Source organism: Trematomus bernacchii, unplaced genomic scaffold, assembly GCF_902827165.1.
Source record: "Trematomus bernacchii unplaced genomic scaffold, fTreBer1.1, whole genome shotgun sequence".
In the NCBI taxonomy this organism is placed as follows: Eukaryota; Metazoa; Chordata; class Actinopteri; order Perciformes; family Nototheniidae; genus Trematomus; species Trematomus bernacchii.
Window position 1 is genome coordinate 1,578,262 of NW_022987851.1, and position 19,135 is coordinate 1,597,396.

General features: G+C 39.8%; 1 protein-coding gene across 2 annotated transcripts in view; it reads left to right on the forward strand.

Moving 5' to 3' along the window:
* Nucleotides 1–19,135, forward strand: part of bcas3 (BCAS3 microtubule associated cell migration factor) — a 325,389-nt gene that overhangs the window by 33,580 nt on the left and 272,674 nt on the right. For both annotated transcript variants that reach the window (XM_034113221.1, XM_034113222.1), the window contains exons 10-13: nucleotides 569–645; nucleotides 1,298–1,381; nucleotides 4,761–4,931; nucleotides 8,550–8,643. In XM_034113221.1, the coding sequence (XP_033969112.1) occupies nucleotides 569–645; nucleotides 1,298–1,381; nucleotides 4,761–4,931; nucleotides 8,550–8,643 (426 nt within the window). The remainder of the gene's footprint in view (nucleotides 1–568; nucleotides 646–1,297; nucleotides 1,382–4,760; nucleotides 4,932–8,549; nucleotides 8,644–19,135) is intronic.

The window sequence follows — 19,135 nt, forward strand, 5'->3', positions numbered from 1 at the left end:
TTTGGTTGATTCTATAATGCAGCAGAAGTGATAGATATCTTGATAGTTTGAGCTCAGCAATCCACACTATTGCGCTTTTTCAAAATTGTTTGAGTGGTAAAAAAAACAAGAAAGAAATATAAAGTTCTTATAACGTCCAATACATTTAAATGTTAGGATTATTTGTTGCTATTTATTATTATGTTGGCACACACACACGCACACACACACCCGTGTTATCTGTGTGTGTGTGTCCACAGGGATTATTGTGTTAGTCTTTTAGCAGAGGAGCCATCCTCAATTTATTGGGTACCACAGTCTCCATTAGGTCATGCTGTTCAAAGACACAAGCCCACTGACACGTCACCCCTCCACACACACACACACACACACACACACACACACACACACACACACACACACACACACACACACACACACACACACACACACACACACACACACACACACAACATTAATGTGTTCTTCCAAACTTCATGCGTTTATTTACTAAAATGTAATTTTTTATGATGTATTAAGCATTGGTACCCCTTGCAGTATGACAATGTCAATATTTGTGTCTTTTCAGGCTGCTACCCCTGTCCAGGCCCCAGCATAAATCCAATAGCTTTGGGAAGCCGCTGGCTAGCCTACGCTGAGAATAAGGTAATCCACACACACACACACACACACACACACACACACACACACACACACACACACACACACACACACACACAGGCACACAGGCACACAGGCACACATGCACTGTGGAAGTGCCTTATCAGAAAAGCGACATATTTACAATCCAAAAAATGCATTTTATCTGCCTCTCTAATCTGTGTGGATAAACAACTCATTCCAAAAAGAGTCCATGAGAGATGATAACATTTTGAAAATCAACAGATGCAAAGGAGTCCTGATCTCTTCCTCGTAATGGGATTGTTAAGTACTTACAAAAACTAGAATGCCTTAGTGCACAGTCTGTAATACAGAGAATGTATAATAGTGTTTTGGTGCTGGCCCACTCAAGTAATTGACAGCAGGGGCCACTGTTTGTGTGACTGCCTAAGGATTTCCAGAAATGACAAATCTAGTTTTTGGAGCAGTCAGAGTAATACTGGTATGGAGCCACTTCAGTGATATTGTATTTTAAATTAAATCAGTTCAGATTGGGTTTTTTGGTTGGGTAATGTTTCTTTTAAAGCAAAACCAATTTCCTTAGTTAATTTCCCCACATTTTTTATTTTCCTACATTTTTGGTAGACTTATTCTATTTATCTTGTATTAGTCTGTAAATTGTTCGATTCTTTTGCAGTTGATCCGGTGTCACCAGTCCCGTGGAGGAGCGTGCGGTGACAATGCACAGTCCTATACAGCTACAGTTATCAATGCTGCTAAAGTGAGTAACAATACCTACAGAGACCTGTTTCATTTCAGCACACAGGTACACAAGTCTTACAAAATAAATAAAATATTTTATATTATTTTGTAATGGATTCTTATTCAATTAATGTATTCTAATTAAATTACATATTTTAAAATGTATTCTTATATTTTAACTTCAGGGCAGTTTCATGTTTATGTCTTGGATTTTCTTTTCTTTTTTATTAGCATTTTAGTATTTGGTAACAGTGTATACATAACACAATGAGATACAGTAAAAACTAAAATACATGAAATAACTAATTAACAATCCATGAATCAGAAAAAGAGAATAAAAGACAGAAACAGAAAAAAAAGAAAACTGATTAAAAATATATTTAATGTTATACCTTACAAATAACGGATTTAATTAACGGTCATTAATAACGTTTTGTGTTTTATATCTCACTAATTGTTCCCATCTTTCTTAAAAGATATGAACTTGATTTCTTTTTCTCTCTCATTTTTGCCATTCCCTACATTTGATCTACTAGATTCTCATTTTACTACGTTTTTTGATAATTTTTTAAAGAGCATTATTGGAAACAAGGATTTCACTTCCAACGCATGCTTCAATATAATTGTTCTGCATATGGAAATAAAAAAAACTGAAGGAACCGCAACATGTTCCCAACCCTTGTCATCGCCATTTACATTAAAAATGTTGGCATTTTCCCTGGATATCGTATACAATTTCAGGGCAAACATGGAGTTGGAAGCAAAACAGTCTGACACACACTTGTTATACTAAAATTCGACACTAAAAGAAACCTACAATATTTTTTACTGCTAATCCATCTTCATTGAATTGTATCCTTAAGAAAGTCAGAACAACTGTCTTCTAACTGGTTTGCTTTCATCTTAAAAGTTTGAAAATAAGTGTATATGTTCAGACTTTGGCTATAATCTGTCTACAGGTCCTTTGGTCCGTCTTAAAAGCCTTTGAGCAGATAAAACAGCACATAATACAGTATTTCTAGCTCCGCCTACGCCATCTGTAAATGTGCTGAGATTGGATCCACCTGGCCCGCCTGGCTGACTAGTGCCGAGCTTATGAGACACTTCATCAACCTGCCTATCTGTGTTTCCCAGTGGAATCTGTTTCCCTCCAATGGTCTTGTTTCACTCATCTCAACACGAGAGTGACTCTTATGCCGCATTCCCATTGCATGGTTTCGGCTCGAATCAACTCACTTTTAGTACCGGGCCCTGTTCTCAGTTTCATTTTCCACAATGGATATAGGCATGATTCTCAGCTAATGGCCCTAGTGACGCCTGGGTATAACTTTGGTTACAGCATTTTCAACGCTACATTGGCTGAATATTGGCAACCAATCTGGGAACAGTCTGGACTTTGTTAATTGTATGGCTAAGCATACAACTTAGTTTTACAGATTGACATTTTCAAAAGTGTGTGGTTAGTGAATAGTCGGCTATGGCTATTGACAGTAGCTTGGCTATTGAAACATGGTGGGTTTGAGCAAGATATGTTACGCTGATGTTGATTCTCTCTAGCCAATCAGCGGTCTACAGTTAGTCAACTTCACCTTCTAATATCAGCTTGGAACTGCTACCAAAAGAGCAAGTCATGCAGTGAAAATGTGGCGCAATGGGGCTCCCTTACTTCCAACAACACCCTTTAAAACCAGGTGAAAATAATTCCTTGTAGATATTCGCTGCTTGCAAAGACATGCTAAGTAGCTAGCTTTATCATTTACCCTTAGCTAAATGAGTGCTAGTAGCTAATGTGAGTGAAATTTGATAATTAGCTAATACTAGTATACATCGAAAAGCAGTCCAACTATGGCACAGTGGGTATATATACGTCTACCAATTAGAGTACTAATTAGAGGGTCAGCGGTTTGATCCCTAGCCCCTGAAGTCAACATGTCGTAGTGTCCTTCGGCAAGATATTTAACCCCAAATAACTCCCGTACGCAAACTACAGTATTAAAGTGTATGTAAATTGCTTGGATAAAGACGTCAGCTGAATACCGTGATATAATAATGTAATAAAGAAGACCACTGTGTTGCTAACAGGTTAGTCTAATTGTTAGCGGTAGACAATGGTTGGGGGGTATTTATATTCAGACAGTAAGTCTGCTTGCCCACCCTCTCCTCATTTAGGACCATATATCTCAATAAGGATGACAAGGTATCTCCTTCTGGCTTGTGGCGCGACACGCTGGCTCTGAGTGCTGACGTACAGAGACAGGAAAACACGGGGGGTGGGTAGCATTAAAGAGTAATGGCTTTTGTTTATAGGAAAGATACAATTGAGAGTGCGGCCAGTTGGACTGCTTGTTCTAAATTTGCTCTCTTTAATTTGTGTATCACATCAATGCTGTTGCCTGGCTCTCCTGGGTGTATGAGAGAGAAAGACCTTTCACATAAATTGGATTGTAATTTGTTTAGATGGCGACTTCAGGCCGTAGCTGTGTGTGTGATTGTTCATGTGTTTTTGTCAGCCATCAAATAAGAAATGCCTCCAGACCCTTCCCCCCCTCCACTGGAAGATCAATAGCCCCTGTTTGGACTACCACTAAGAACTCCTCAACTGCAGTGATTAGAAAACACATTAGTGTTGATCAATTAGGAGCCAAACGTCTCACTTAATAATTGATGGCTCCTCTTGCATTTTACACACACACACACACACACACACACACACACACACACACACACACACACACACACACACACACACACACACACACACACACACACACACACACACACACACACACACACACACACACACACACACACACACACACACACACACACACACACACACACACACACACAGAGAGAAAAGGCCCGGCCAAGTGGCAAAGACAGACAGTGGGTGATCCTCAGACCCAACAAAAGCAAGGCGCCATGCTGTATTGACAGGGCCGCCTGGTCTGAATGCCTGATTAGGCTCTCCGGGGCCCCTTTGGCGCTTACACACACACAGACACACGGTCACACACATTGGACTCCATTAGACAAGACAGTGTAGTAGGTGAGATAGACTCCACTTAAGCAGCACTATCCATTTCCCTCAATCGAGCCACAGAGGTGTGTTTGAGCCAGACACCCTGGCTGGGCCTTAAGCGGACACAGAGGAGCCTTACTAACACACGCACACGCACACACACACGAACACGCACACGCACACACACACACACACACACACACACACACACACACACGGGATTGCACATTCACTTGGCAGCTCATTTTTTATTGCACCCAAAGCTTTCAAACTAAGTGACCTCAAAATGCAATTTATAACATGTGTTCCGAATATTTAATATTTGACATTAGGTGTTAGATTTTTAAGCCTCTATACTTTCTTTTTTTTCTTTCAGACTTTAAAGACAGGCCTGACAATGGTGGGTAAAGTTGTCACGCAGTTGGCAGGCACCATTCCAGCAGGTACTCCGGATGAGGAGGGCACACCTCACAGTGTGATCCGCCGCAGCCCCCACAACCCAGGGGTGGTCACCATCATCGACACACATAGTGTTGGCGAAGGACAGGTCAGTCAAGTGTTTCTGCTTTCCTTTGGTATTGTATAATTTAATAATACTGGTACTGTTCACCGTGATTTTGTTGGTTGAATTGTCATTGACACTTTATAATTTCGTACTGTCAAAAATACAACATTTTTATCACGATATTGATATGAACAATATCAAAGGTCTCTTCCACATCAGGTAAAACTGCCAGATTTGGTATTTCATCTTGTCTCTGTGATGTCAACAGTGATGTCCAGAGGCCTAATGTAATCAGGTTTTCCGTCAGTCTGTCCCATTCTCTTGAATACGATATTTCAGGAACGCCTTCAGGGAATTTGTCAATATTCCGCACAGACATCAACTTAGAATCATGGACCAGGTGTTTAGATTTTGGTGTTCAAAGGTCCAGGACTGTGACCTGACATCTGTCCCAGTCTTATGAACCATATTTTAGAAACACCTTAAGAGAACATATTCAAACAAAATCTGTGTTAAGAAGACAGATTAGCCAGTATTGATGATTCATATACATATACATATAGATAAAGATACACCAAAACACACATAACATAAACAAAAGCTATGATTGTAATATATTGATTTCTAAACCAATCCTGAGTAACAAATTACTGTTGTTTAAAAAATGAAAATTATCTTGGGTTCTGTGCATTATTCAATGTTATTTTGACCATATTCCAAAAAGAAAAATGCAAAACAAATCTTTAAATTACAATCTTTTCATTCAAAATGTGTGAAGAATTGTAACAGAGGTTTAGAGTATAAAACACAAATGTTTATATTATATTAAACTGACATTTTTTTTGTTGGTTTCCGTTTTTTTCCGGAACTAACACACACATAACCAAAACTAAATTGGCACCAATTTCGTATTGGCTATTTGCCTCTTGGATGTTGTAATGTGTGACCCAGGTAAACATGACTTTGGCCGCTGCGGGTTTATTTGAAACAGGAAATCCAAGGTTTGGCTTTTTTTTGTGGCTTGGACCCTTAGGTTTAGGTGAATGGGTCCATTCACCTAAACCCGCACAACTTGATGAAAGGCGTGACTTATATTTGCTGCATGTAAACACTCTGTTGGTCTGTATATATACTTTTCACCTCAAAATTGCAAGTAGTGAATAGAGGAGGGTTAAATTACCTAAAAGGATGTTATATACAGGGTCCAGTCTTTTAATTTGTTCTTTGAAATCAAAATGTTCAACTCTTTGGATTAACATTATATATTAATGCCATTGACATTTGACCAATTTGGCAAAAAGCTACCAACATTTTAAGAACATAATAGTTATAATATAAACTTAATACTATTTTTTTTTTTTATTAAAAAAGTATTTTCTCTCGGCATAATGTTTGATAAAAGTATCAAATATTTAATGACACATTTTTCTCAGATTGGTTGATGCTGGTTATTTCTCAATTTTTTTTGCAAAGTGGTAAGCTGCATTAGCTCCATTTGGATGTATGGCCCTTAAACATCCTTCTGCACAGACCCAACGAGGTACATATACCAGGATACAGAAAGTTTACACACTAAAATATAGATCCAACCCATGTTATGGTTAGAACCAGTCCAGTTACCTTTAACAGGATCTCGTTTTGACATCTAAAGACATGCTAAAAGCTTGTATCCACTTTACCGTGATTAATCACACTGCAGTAGCTGTCATGTTTTAATGAGGTGTGTAAGCATACACAGTACAGTTTGTCAGTGATGTGGTCACCACACACACATTTACTGCTTATTCCTTCTCTCTTACACATCGACTGTGGCCCCGCTGTAGTCATGGAGTGTGTTGTCTTATAAGCTGAACCTAAGCCTTCAGAAGCAGGCCTGCACTTTGTCAGCAGCCGACACACTGTAACCGTACACTGGCCATAAACACTGACTGGGCCTGGCTAGCACGGAGGGAAAAGCTTCAAGCGGAAGAGAAATGTACAGTAGAGGGAGAGGAATCAGAGGGTGGGCTGGCAATGGAGAGTGAATGAAGATTGGGGTTGGGGTGTGATAGTTGGAGAAATGGTAAAAGGCAGGAATATAATAGAGATTGTTTGCTGTCAGTGTGGCAGTCCAGGCTATTCTCATGTCTTTCAGGCTTTAAAATGCCACTTTTGTAACAGCAGAATCATAACCCGTTTTCAATGAAGGTGGTTCCAGGGCCGGTTCTGATTTTTTTTTTGTGCTTCCACTTGAGTAGCCCTGGTTATCAGCCCCACAAATTAGATCAACTCCGGCCTAAACTATCTTCTTGGCCAACACCAAGAACCAAGAGCAGCGTATGTCGGAAGCTCACGTCCAAGGCTTGGGCAAGGTTAGCCTAACAGATCAAATGTCATGGCGAGTACTGCAAAGAGTAGAAAGTTGTTACAGTAGCCAATTGCGAGAAAAAAAATGTGCATTTCCACTTCAGTAGCCCTGGTTCACCGTCCCCTGAAATTGGTTCAACTCGGGGCCCCAACTATCTTTTATGCCAACACCAAGAACCAAGAGTATGTCGGAGGCTCACGTACGAGGCTAGGGCAAGATTAGACTGACAAATAATAGTTCATGGAGAGTACCTCAAAGAGTAGAAAGTGTTACAGTAGCAGTAGCACAGAGAACGCAAAGAGGTCAAAACGCATCCACACACACATATATAGAAACATCATGAGACATTAACCAGGCATATGTACGACATAATCATTATTTTTCACCATACTTTTAATCACCACCTGTTTTCTGTCATTGGCCTTTTTGAACAGCAACATACCACCCTGCTTATATATAATATAATATAATATATAATCTGTATATATAAGCCATTTTTCAGTTTTTTTAATATACCAGCTGTCGGCTGTAATCAATTCATACACAGGTTGTTTTGTGGAAAATCAAACTGGTTTGCAGTTGGTTCAACCAAATTAGCACCAGCACAGAACAAGAACAAAACTCAGTTCAGTGAGAAATTGCTGAAACAGGCACAAACACTCTCCGATTCGTAATGTTTCTCTGGTGGACCCTCTTGTTTCAAAGATCTCCAGCAGGACTCCCTCACAGAACACTATTGTCTACCTGAATTGTTATAAAAGTGTCCTGTTCTTTCTTCCTTTCTTTCTTACTTCCTTTTTTATCTTGCTTGCTTGTCTGAGATCAAGCCCTAAAGAGGCTCATTCTTGTTTGGTCCAGTTTCCTATTTAAACACATGAGAAAATCGAATTTGTACAAACTCTTGTCTCTGTTTTACCCGGTTCACACTGGTTTTAGTACAGCCTCTTAATGAAGCATTAATAATCAAAAAAATAGCTCAGCTTTTGATGATTCCTAATTCCTTTCATGCAGCACAAAGAAAAATATTTGGAAAAAGTGCGTATTTGTCTTGCCTTTGTTTCTTACAAAGGTAATATGCTAATTATTTTCTATCCACAAGAGGGCAATGACTCATTCAGAAAGGAGTTTAACTTTCCGCTATTTCACCAAAGGGTGATGTCAAAGAACACTGCTGAGTGTGGTGGTGATATCAGAATAAACTAAAATGTGAAGATAAATCCTTGGGTAGGGGAAAGTCCCATTTTGGGTTGAATGTTCTTATTGTTTGAAAAAGAGTTTCAGTGTGTTTTTGCGTGTGTGTGTATTTACTTCAGGTCTTGGTGAGTGAGGAGTCGGACGGAGAGGGAGTGGTGGCTCACTTCCCAGCTCATGACAAACCCATATCCTGCATGCAATTCAACCCCAGCGGTAAGACACACTCACACACGCGCACACATTTATTTCTGAGTAAGGACTCTTTACAAGTTTAGAGGAGGCAGGAGAGGAATTACGCTTCCATTCAAGTGTAAAATGATGTGTGCTTGATTCACATGAGTCTTTATCTAGTCTCCTAAGTGGTCCTGAACTAGCCAACTCACACACATGTATTCATCTGGGTGTATTCATACTCTATTATTCACAATGAACATGCATTTAGCCTGAGTTTCCCAAACGTATCCCTTTGCACAAACCTTAAAGGGGCCCTTTGATCATGTTCAGGTTCCTATTTGTACTTAGTGCATCTACTGTGACATGTTTACATGTTTTACAGTGCTTAATTTTTGTTCACCCTCCGTCTGAAACCAGAGCCCAGTCTGCTCTGATTGGTTAGCTGGCCGGCTCTGTTGTGATTGGTCAACCGCTTAGAGATGTCCGCTCTCTTAGCATATCACATACAATGTGTTGGAGCGCTAGCCAATAGAAGTGGCACTTTTACATAGTTATGTCACTATGTTACGGAAGTAAACAAAGGAGTCTAATGGAGGCGTTTCAGGAACGGGGGGAGAGTGTGGAAGAGGAACTTTTAGATTTTTTGCCTTTGTAGACCATTTACATGCACACAAAAACATATATAACACACCACAGGAAAGGGTAAACCCCAAAAAGCCTAATAGGGACTCTTTAAGGTTAGGTTTCTTAATTCAGCACAACACACAAGTAAGATGACTTTTTTTTTTTTTACTTTATGCCTTTGGAATCTACAAGTTCATGAATCAGTGTCTGAAGGCAGCTTTAATGTTTACATTTTAGACTCACCTCTCATAGTATTTTACTCTGACATTTCCCTTAATAAAAGCTATCTTGTAAAACTATAAATGAGCTTGTGAATGTTCCTGTTACTCCTTTGGTGTGTATGCTTTTGTGCGTGTGTGTGCGTGTGCGTGCGTGTTTGTGTGTTCATGTATTTTATGCTCTGTGCTCTGTGTGTGTATGTGCTGTTAATAATGGAGCTGATGAGAGATGGCTCTCACTCCTTGACCTCCAAGCCCCAAAAATCCTTCGAGACTTATGGCTAAACTCTGCAGCTCTTTATGAAAAGGAACAGGATGATACTGCAGACAAATGAAGACAGGACATGGTAGTCCTTTCAGCAGGAAGTAAACATGATATCTACAAAAAAGCCAAACATTGCTTAATAAAAAAGAAAAAACCTAGTGCTAAACATTTAAAAAACTGGTTGTGATATGAACAGCTGTGGAATGTGCCACTCAACCTTTCATAGCTGTCACTAAAATAAAGGCACTTAAAACATATATATATAAAAAAAGAAGAAACGTGCAAAAAAAATTTAAACCAAAAAGTCGTAGGAAACATTTAAAAAGAAAACAGTGCCAGTAGAAACCATCAAAACAGCATACAATTATTAAACATTTTAAGTAAATCATTCTTGATTCCAATCTTTTATCAGTGAGTTAGTGTATTTACACATGTTCTCTATATCAGTGGTTCTCAACTGGTCAGGCCTCGGGACCCACTTTTTACTTGGTCAATACATCGCGACCCAACATTTTGAAGCACTCAAATCTATTCAACAAAAAATCATGCTGTAATATATACGCTTTTCAGCATACAATATTAATTAAAGTTTAGTACAGTGAATATATCCCTTATATCCCTTCACAGAACTAAAGTATGATTTAAAAAAAGGTTTAATGAGATTTTGGAATCAAAGCTGAACTATATAAAAAGGCACACATGCTGAACACCCAACCCCAGAAGGGGGGTCTGGGGGGTTTCTCCCCCCAGGAGATTTTTAGAAATACTAACATAAACTACGCATTCTGGTACACTCTGAGAAGAAAATAACTAAATCTATTACTACCCGACATGTTAATAATATTGTATGCCATTGTTTGTTTTTCACTTTGTTCCGACAGCTGAACTTGCTGCTCCACACAGAGAGAAGAGCAAAGAGGAGATAGTCTGTGTGAATTACTTTAAATTGTGGGTAAGGGTAGATAGCTCCCATTGTTCTGTGACCTGTCAGTCATCAAACCGGGGGTCATATTTCATCATGTGTTCATTTCTATCTGAAGTTGTACCCATGGATGTATAAAGAAGAGTTCTACCGCAAAGTTATTCTCCGTGGGGACTTCCGGCAACAATCTTGATTCTGATTGGCCAGAAGACTCGAAAAAACATCAGCAAAGATGTTTTATTGAGAAGATGATCACTACGTGACAGAAGTTTTCAAAACCGTTTATGGTCTCCGGTACTTCCAGTCCAACGCCTACTGCATGCACAGCGTTAGAGAATCGGGCCTTCAAAATAAAAGTTTGACTTTTTTCCCAAAAAAAAAAAAAAGAAAATTCCAAATTTTTATTTCAACTTTTTTTTCTTCACTCACACATCCGGGACCCACTCGAAACGGGTTCGCGACCCACTTTTGGGTCGCGACCCACCAGTTGAGAACCACTGCTCTATATGGTATTACAAGCTCTACTGAACATGACTCTGTCTTTTCTGGTTGCAAGGCCAGCATCAATAGCAACTGCAATTTTGTCCACAATATGAATATGTAACCACAAAACTAGGGTTAGGTTTAGTCCATTTAAAAAGGCTGTTTAATTGTCGGTGAAAGTATTTAGGGAGTGTGCCGTCGAAGATGATGTCATGGCAGTTTCATGCAGCATCGTTACACTGATCAGCTGAGAATCCGGCAAAAAAAAAAAAGCACCTATTACCAAAAGTGTTGAGTTAAGCAGAGGCGTAACATGCATTAGTAACTTGCTTAATGTGTGTGTTTGGAATCAGCAATATTTGAATCTGTAGGTCCTTGTCCTTTCTTTATGTGGTTGCCATTGGGGTCCAGTGTGTCCCCTTTTAGTTTCTAACTTTTGCTGTAGTTGAGGTTTTTAATGAGAGATATGAGCTTCCAATTCATCAATTTTTCTAGTCACTATGCTATGCCAGGTTTTGGAAGTGTCTTAAGTCAGCTTTCATTAAATGTTCCCAGAAATATTGCTGTCTTTTCTTCAACTTTTTTTCCTTTATGTCCAAGCTAGTTGTCAACAGAAGTGTACTTTTAAGATCGCACATGTGGCAGTTAGTTTCCATGTACTTGTTAAAGCTGACAGTTCCCCCATGACCCTTTCTACAAGGCAACTTAAACTTAAAACTCTATACACTTATCATCTTTCTGACTCATTGTACTGAGCTAAATCTAAACGGCTACATAACTACTGAAAACAGAACCAAAAATGAAGCCAAAAAACACAACATTTCCCCTGAATTTATATGTATTTTTGGCGTGTAATAAGATTAGGAAAGGCTACTCTTTTCACTCTTCAAATGGCAGGACTTCTTCAATCAGTATTTATTCTTCTATTCATTTTCATCTCTGAGCTGCCAGCTTGCGATTGTCCCATAATTAGAGGCCTCTTGATTTGATCCGAGCCCAAATCCTGAGCGACGGGTTCATTGGTCTGGCTCCTAGTGAAATCTTTCCAAGAAGTTTGGGGAAGTTGCTTTTACAGTGGTCAAGCAAAACATGGCAGAAACAAGAAAGATAGACTTAGCAGGAAACAATGATATGACTCAAACTGCGCCTGGAAAGCCCTGGAGCTCTGGCCGGGAAGAGTTATGTATAAAACCCCAGTGGCTTCTGTGTGTTGGAAGCTCTACAGAGGGCGGACTGGAGGCCGCCAGCTCTTGGTGTGGCGGCTGGCGCTATGCGGCACTTCGGTGGATCTGTGGATCTATTCCTAGTGGTTTAATTAGAGGGAAGCAGATGAAGTGCAGTGGCGAAGCGCTCTCTTTAACGGCTGCAATATGTGTGCGCTTGTTTTCTTTCACATCTCGTCCTCTTCACCCGTCTTTAACGATCCTTGACTTGATTATTAGGTACGATGCCAAGGTCAAAATACACTCATGTTTTGATGGCAGAGTTATTGTCCAACAACGTGTGCATTACTTTTGAGTAGGACTGGCACTAGATGGAGTGATTGATCCAGCAACCGTGCAAGTCACCTACCCCTTTATTCTCTCTTTGTTTGTAGTCATACTCAGTTGGATCAAGTGCAGTTTCAAAATTAAAAATATTTATTATTGAGTCACAATTTTCAATTATCTTATTTAAGAGGGTTGAAATATTTTTACAAGAAGAAGACCCTTGTAAATTCAGTTGACTCAGTTGTTATTACACACAGTACTATACACACACAAAGGACCTATACACAGTAGGTCTGAATACATATACATAAATAAGTACATGTTATATTCTGTTATATTGAGAGAAGTCGGAGCAAACAGGCTGCCAGTTTGTCCGCCTCTCCCGTTGCCAGTCCACACTCCATATTATTTTGGTCCGATCAGGACTTGAACCAGCGACCCTTTGGGTTCCTAAGCCAAGTCCCTACAGCCTGAGCTACGTCTGCCCAAATAAAATTACATACAATTCTATATAATGGTCATTGTACATAGTACAGAGACAACAAAATGCATCAAATCAGATGTGCAAAAAGCAGTAAAGTTTATATAAAAGCCATTTTAAGTCAGAATAAGAGCGACAGTTCAATTGTCACATTTACGTAAACATATGCATATTTGAGAAGGATTTAACAGGCAAAGTAACTTGGAGTTCTCTGGTAAACTCCAATAGATTTTGAATAAGTGAATTGAAGTAAATAGTACAATGTAGAAGTATAAAATATTACATTTTCCCAAATAATGAGAGCTCTATTTTGTGTAGCCTTGCAAATATTATGAATATGGAAGTTTTCTGAATACCAATCAAATTGATGGCAGATGTATCAAGACCGAATGTCTCCCCACACAGAACTGTCCCCTTAACCATATCCCTGGTTTAGTAACAGGACGGTCTAATGAATAGCCTGGCCTGCAGAGGCTGACCATTGAGGCAGCTGTGCCGTGAAGCCAGCTCTCCACGGTGTAATAACTCTCTCTCTCCATTCTACTGATGTGTGAAAGAAACCAGGCCGTTGCCGAAAAACCCCGTACCCACACGCACATGTTGAACACAAGGGGAATTCCCGCACACAAGCAGCTCCCCTCGGCCACACGTTTATAGCCACACGTTGAGCATGGATTGAGTTGTGTCTCCAAACCAATGTAGTAATTAGCAATCACAGCCTGCTCTGATGTGATTTACAACAGCCACTCTGCACGGCTCTGTGTCGTGCGTCTTTCACTATTTGAAGTTGGAGTAAGTGTAAACATTGTAATGTTTGTGAATATTTTTAAGAGTGATCCTAATGTCTACCCTTGTGTGTCAAAGCTAGGTTTGTTGGGACCTCAGTTATGTTTTCAGATTTCAAATTTAGTCAGAACTATTCTGTCCTGTTTATGCTAGCAGAGGCAGAAGGTCCAAGAATTTACTTAAAAAACATGTATTGAAACCATCACCACATGCACCCTAACATAAGACGTAATTAACGTACGCAGATCATCGTTTGCTCTATGGCTGTCAGACTGAGCGCTTTTAACTAACTAACATGTTTATACAAAGTATGAGAGGAAGAATCTTTAGGCTGGTGTTCATGGTGAAAAAACAATGTCAAACAAATATGAAGTAGCCCAAATAGATCGCTGTAAGAAGGTGATCCAGTGCCTTTCTGCCACAAAAAGACGCTATGTGGACACAGGGCTTTACACGGTCAAAACTAAATATGTACGCCAATGACCGTGACTCCTGTGGAAAGCTTGGCCGAAAAAGATTCACCCCAGCCACCCCCTTGCCAGACACCCACTAACACCCCAGACACCTCAGCAGTGTGGAGTCATCGGCAGCCCACGCGATGTGGTAACACACAAGTCATGTAGTTATGTAGGTGGGTGGCTTGGAGATGGGGTGAGTTTTTTTCCTCAAGAATTGAGTCCTTGTTTGTCTGTTCTGACAACAGTGTCCAAGGAATTACAGTGATGAGTGACCCGGATGGAAAATCAGTAAATGTAACTTTATTTTTTTTATTTCATGTATTAGCTCATTAAGAAAGCAACTTGTAAAGACCGATCTTGCAATGTTTATTACGCCCCACAACAAAACTATTTGATGGAATGAATAACTTGATGCCATGCCATTCTTTAACAGAAGTAGTTACTGGCAGCACCTTTGTCTACATTTGAAGGGCTGCATTTATTTGTCCGTCCCAACCAAAGCCCTGACTTTTATTAGAAAATCAACTTTTCTTTGATTTCTTTTTACACTTTATTTTAGCTGACACTTTTATCCAAAGCAACTTTGCTTCAATCCATCAATACCTTAGATTAGTTTACGGGAGTGATTTAGGGTTACGTGTCCGGACACTTAAACGCGTAGTGCGGTCGTTTTTCAATCGAAGGTTCTGGGTTCTATCCCATCCCTTTTTTTATATATGATTTATTTTTGAGATTTTCAATACACAAAGACAGCAGCAATACAATGCATTACATTTACCCTGCGATTGCTAACAAAACAACCACAAGAAACAATAAATCAGTTACAATTAGACAATAATGTAATAATGAAAAAAAAAAAAAACATTTAAAAAACAAAAAAAACTAAAAAACCTGCAAGTAATTTTGTGAGCATTCCTGTGAACTGTTGCGGTACAGGGGGGCGACTCAGCCAATGGGGACAGGCTCCAACTGGAGGGACTTAACATGTTCTAAGAAGGGTAGCCACATTTTTGTGAAGTCTGAGCCCCTAATATAGTGTTTAATTTTTTCCAATTTCACATCCAATGTGTATGAGAGGGGGGACGAGGACACTTCCAATGCATCAAAATAACGCGCCTAGCCAGCAATGTGAGGAAAGCTACAAGTTCAGCGAAATAGGATGGCAGTAAATGATCAACGGGCAAGACACCAAACAGGCCAATTAGGGGTGAGGGATGGATGGTAACAGACGTGATAGCTGAGAGTGAGTCAAAGACAGACTTCCAAAACTGAGATAGGGTGGGGCAAGTCCAAAACATGTGGGCAAGATTAGCTGGTCCTAGGTGACATTTATCACAGTTAGGATCAGTGCCAGGCTAGATGTGAGCTAGTTTAGTTTTGGACCAGTGCACTCTGTGGACCACTTTACATTGTAAAACCCCGTGGCGGGCACAAATGGATGATGTGTGGACACGTTTCAAAATAGACTGCCAAACCTCAGTCCCTATCTCTATATTGAGGTCCTCTGACCAATTAGTGCGAAAGTTATCAGAGGGCAGAGGGTGGCATGTGAAAAGAGTATTGTATAGCTTTGAAATTGTACCCTTGAGGTTAGGGTTAATACTTAACCCAGAGAGTGTCAACCCAGGTAGAAGGAGGAATAGCGGGGAAACTTGGAAAACGATTACGAATAAAATCTCGGACTTGTGAATATCTAAAGAAGTGGGACTTAGGTAGATTGAATTTACGGGCTAGCTGATCAAAAGATGCAAATGTTCCATCAATGTAAAGTTGTTTTACAGACACAATCCCATTGATCTCCCATATTGAAAAGGCAGCATCAGTGATAGAGGGAGTGAACAGCGGATTGGAATGCACAGGGGACAGTAGAGGTATTCCCTGGAACCCAAAGTGCCGTTTAAGTTGAGTTCAGATCTTGAGACAGTTTTTAACCTGTTAAGCCCGAGAAACCCCGGTACCGACGCCCTCCCGCAACATCTTGCAGGAAACAGTGTCTGAGGGCATGTTCATTTAATAAACTATGAATGTTTTATATCCATGTAACGGGAAGAAACTCATCTAACTGATCGTTTTAATTTTTTTTTCAAAATAAAACCCACAATGCTAACGCTGAGCCTCTGAATTAGCAACGAGCGAAAAATGCTAACAGATTACTGCACCGAAATTCACTCACAAAACGTTATTATTTATCTTTTCTGCACATCCATGACATCGTTTCACATCGTGAGGTGACACAGAATCGAAGGGTACCCTCATTATCACTGAATTATACGAAATCGCGACTTTATAAACAAAAACAGACATCAAAACATGTGGCGCTCGGTAGCTAAAAATGCTAACATGATTACCTTGTCTCTGTAGTCTCTCCAAAGTGGTCTTCAATGGCATTAAAACGATAAAAACGCTGCTGAAGTTCATCCATAGGTTAATCCAATGTGTCTCTGTCCCTTTGAAATGATTTCTGATCATCCATGAGCATTGAGACTGCTTTTCCGTTTCTAGATGTCAGAGCGAGAGATAGCTTCACTCTCATGCAAAACTACATGCGCAAAGCCCCCACCTTTTTGTTTTACAACGTGTGTGTGTGAGGGAATCCCACTTCTATTCTATTGGCTCTAACGGTCAGAAAGAGGTGTCAACCATCAAAATCGACAAAGGGGGGCCAGAGATATGGAAAAAAAAACATTTCCACCCAAATCAACTCAGAGGTGGAGTTTTTTTGGCTAAACCTCTCTAAAAAGGTCAAATGTCACTTGTTTTGCATCAATCTTGATACAGGGTACTTATTATATGTTGTACTTTGGATTCCTAAAGCTTTTAGTCTACCTTACCATCATCCAAGGGTATTTTTCACTATAAGTAAAAAATAATTTTTGGACGGACACTATAATTTACAGTTTTTTACTATGTAAAATCTGAATTTTTTTTAAAATAAAAAACATCTATATTGTTCTGACTTTTCTACATCCAACTCACAGGTTTATCATTACTTTGAGAAAAAAGATTATTAATGTAACCCTTTTAGAAGGGAAGATATGGTCATTTGTTCTGGGAATGTCATTTTTGAGCCTGAGACCTGAAAAACAGGCTCAGGGCTAAACAGGTTAACTACAATATTTTTGGAGTATGTTGAGGATGGTAACGCCAGAGGGAGGCACAAGAGGGACAACAGAGAAGAAGAGCCACATGAGGCATCCTCAATCTGCAGCCACGGTGGAGGTTGTTTGTTAATACAACGACAGGACAATAAAGTTTGAATGTTCGAGGCCCAATAGTAAAATAAAAAGTTAGGCAATGCTAAGCCACCCATTTCCTTGGTTTTTTGAAGAATGTTTTTTCGAATTCTGGGTGTTTTCTTGTTCCATATAAACTGAGAAATTGAGCGATCAAGTGAATGGAAGAAATGTCTCGGAATGAAAACTGGTATACACTGAAAAAGATATAGAAATGTGGGGAGCACATTCATTTTAATGTAATTTATTCTGCCAGCCAGAGATAGAGGTAGGAGAGACCGACGTTGGAGGTCTTGAGTCAGTCGAACCAACAGAGTGGAGAAATTGCACCTAAACACATCTGAGAAGCTCTTGGTCACGCAAACGCCCAGATATTTAAAACTTGCCAGAGATGTCTTAAACGGTAACTTTTAAAGGGGGTAGGCTGTAGCTGAAGCGTTAATGGGGAAGCAGTTCACTTTTGTTAAAATCTTTACTTATAACCCGAAATCTGCCCAAACTCCCTCAGCACAGCCGATACTGGAGGAATAGATTTGTCTGTGTCCGAGATGAATAGCAGAAGGTCGTCAGCATACAAGGAAAGTTTATGCTCAACTCCCCCCCTTGAGATGCCCTGCATCTGACTGGACTTGAGGGACACCGCCAGCGGCTCAATGGCAATGGCAAACAAAAGAGGAGAAAGTGGACAACCCTGCCGAGTTCCACGTTTGAGGGGAAAATAATCAGAATAATCATTATTTGTGCGGACGCAAGCTAGGGGGGATGTATAGAGAAGCCTAATCCATGAAATAAATGTGTCGCCAAATCCAAATCTTCTCAATGTGTGAAATAAATAAGGCCATTCTACCCGGTCAAAAGCTTTCTCAGCGTCCATTGAAATAATAATTTCCGGGGAATCAGGAGAAGAGGGTGAATATAATATGTCAAATAACCGTCTGACATTGTGAAAAGAGTGTCTGTCTTTAACAAACCCTGTTTGATCTGTGGAGATAATAGTAGTCGGAACAGATTCTAAACGTTTTGCTAGCACCTTAGCTAAAAGCTTGACGTCAGCACAAAGCAAAGATATAGGGGTGGAAATTACCACAAAGAAGAGGATCCTTGTCCTTTTTCAGTATAAGAGAAACAGTAGCCTGACGTAGCGTAGGGGGAAGTGTGCCAGATTGAAACGATTCATTAAACATGTTTAGCAATAGAGGGGTTCATTTATTTTTAAAAATTCAGCAGGGAAGCCATCAGGGCCCGGACACTTCCCACTCTGCATCAACATTAGAGCAGCTTTTAATTCATTAACTGTGAAGGGTTCATCTAACCCAGATGATATTTCAGGATCAATGGAGGGGATGTTTAGGGACCTAAAGAAGTTGTCATATTGTGTCTCATCAGATGAGCCCTCAGAAGTATATAATGAACTATAAAAGTCCTTGAATTGGTCATTAATGGTTTGAGGATTAATAGATATTCCATCAGCAGTATTAATTTGAGTGATGTGCTGAGAGGAAGAGGATTGTCGAATTTGGTGGGCGAGTATTTTGCTCAGTTTATCTCCGAATTCATAGTAATTATGGCGT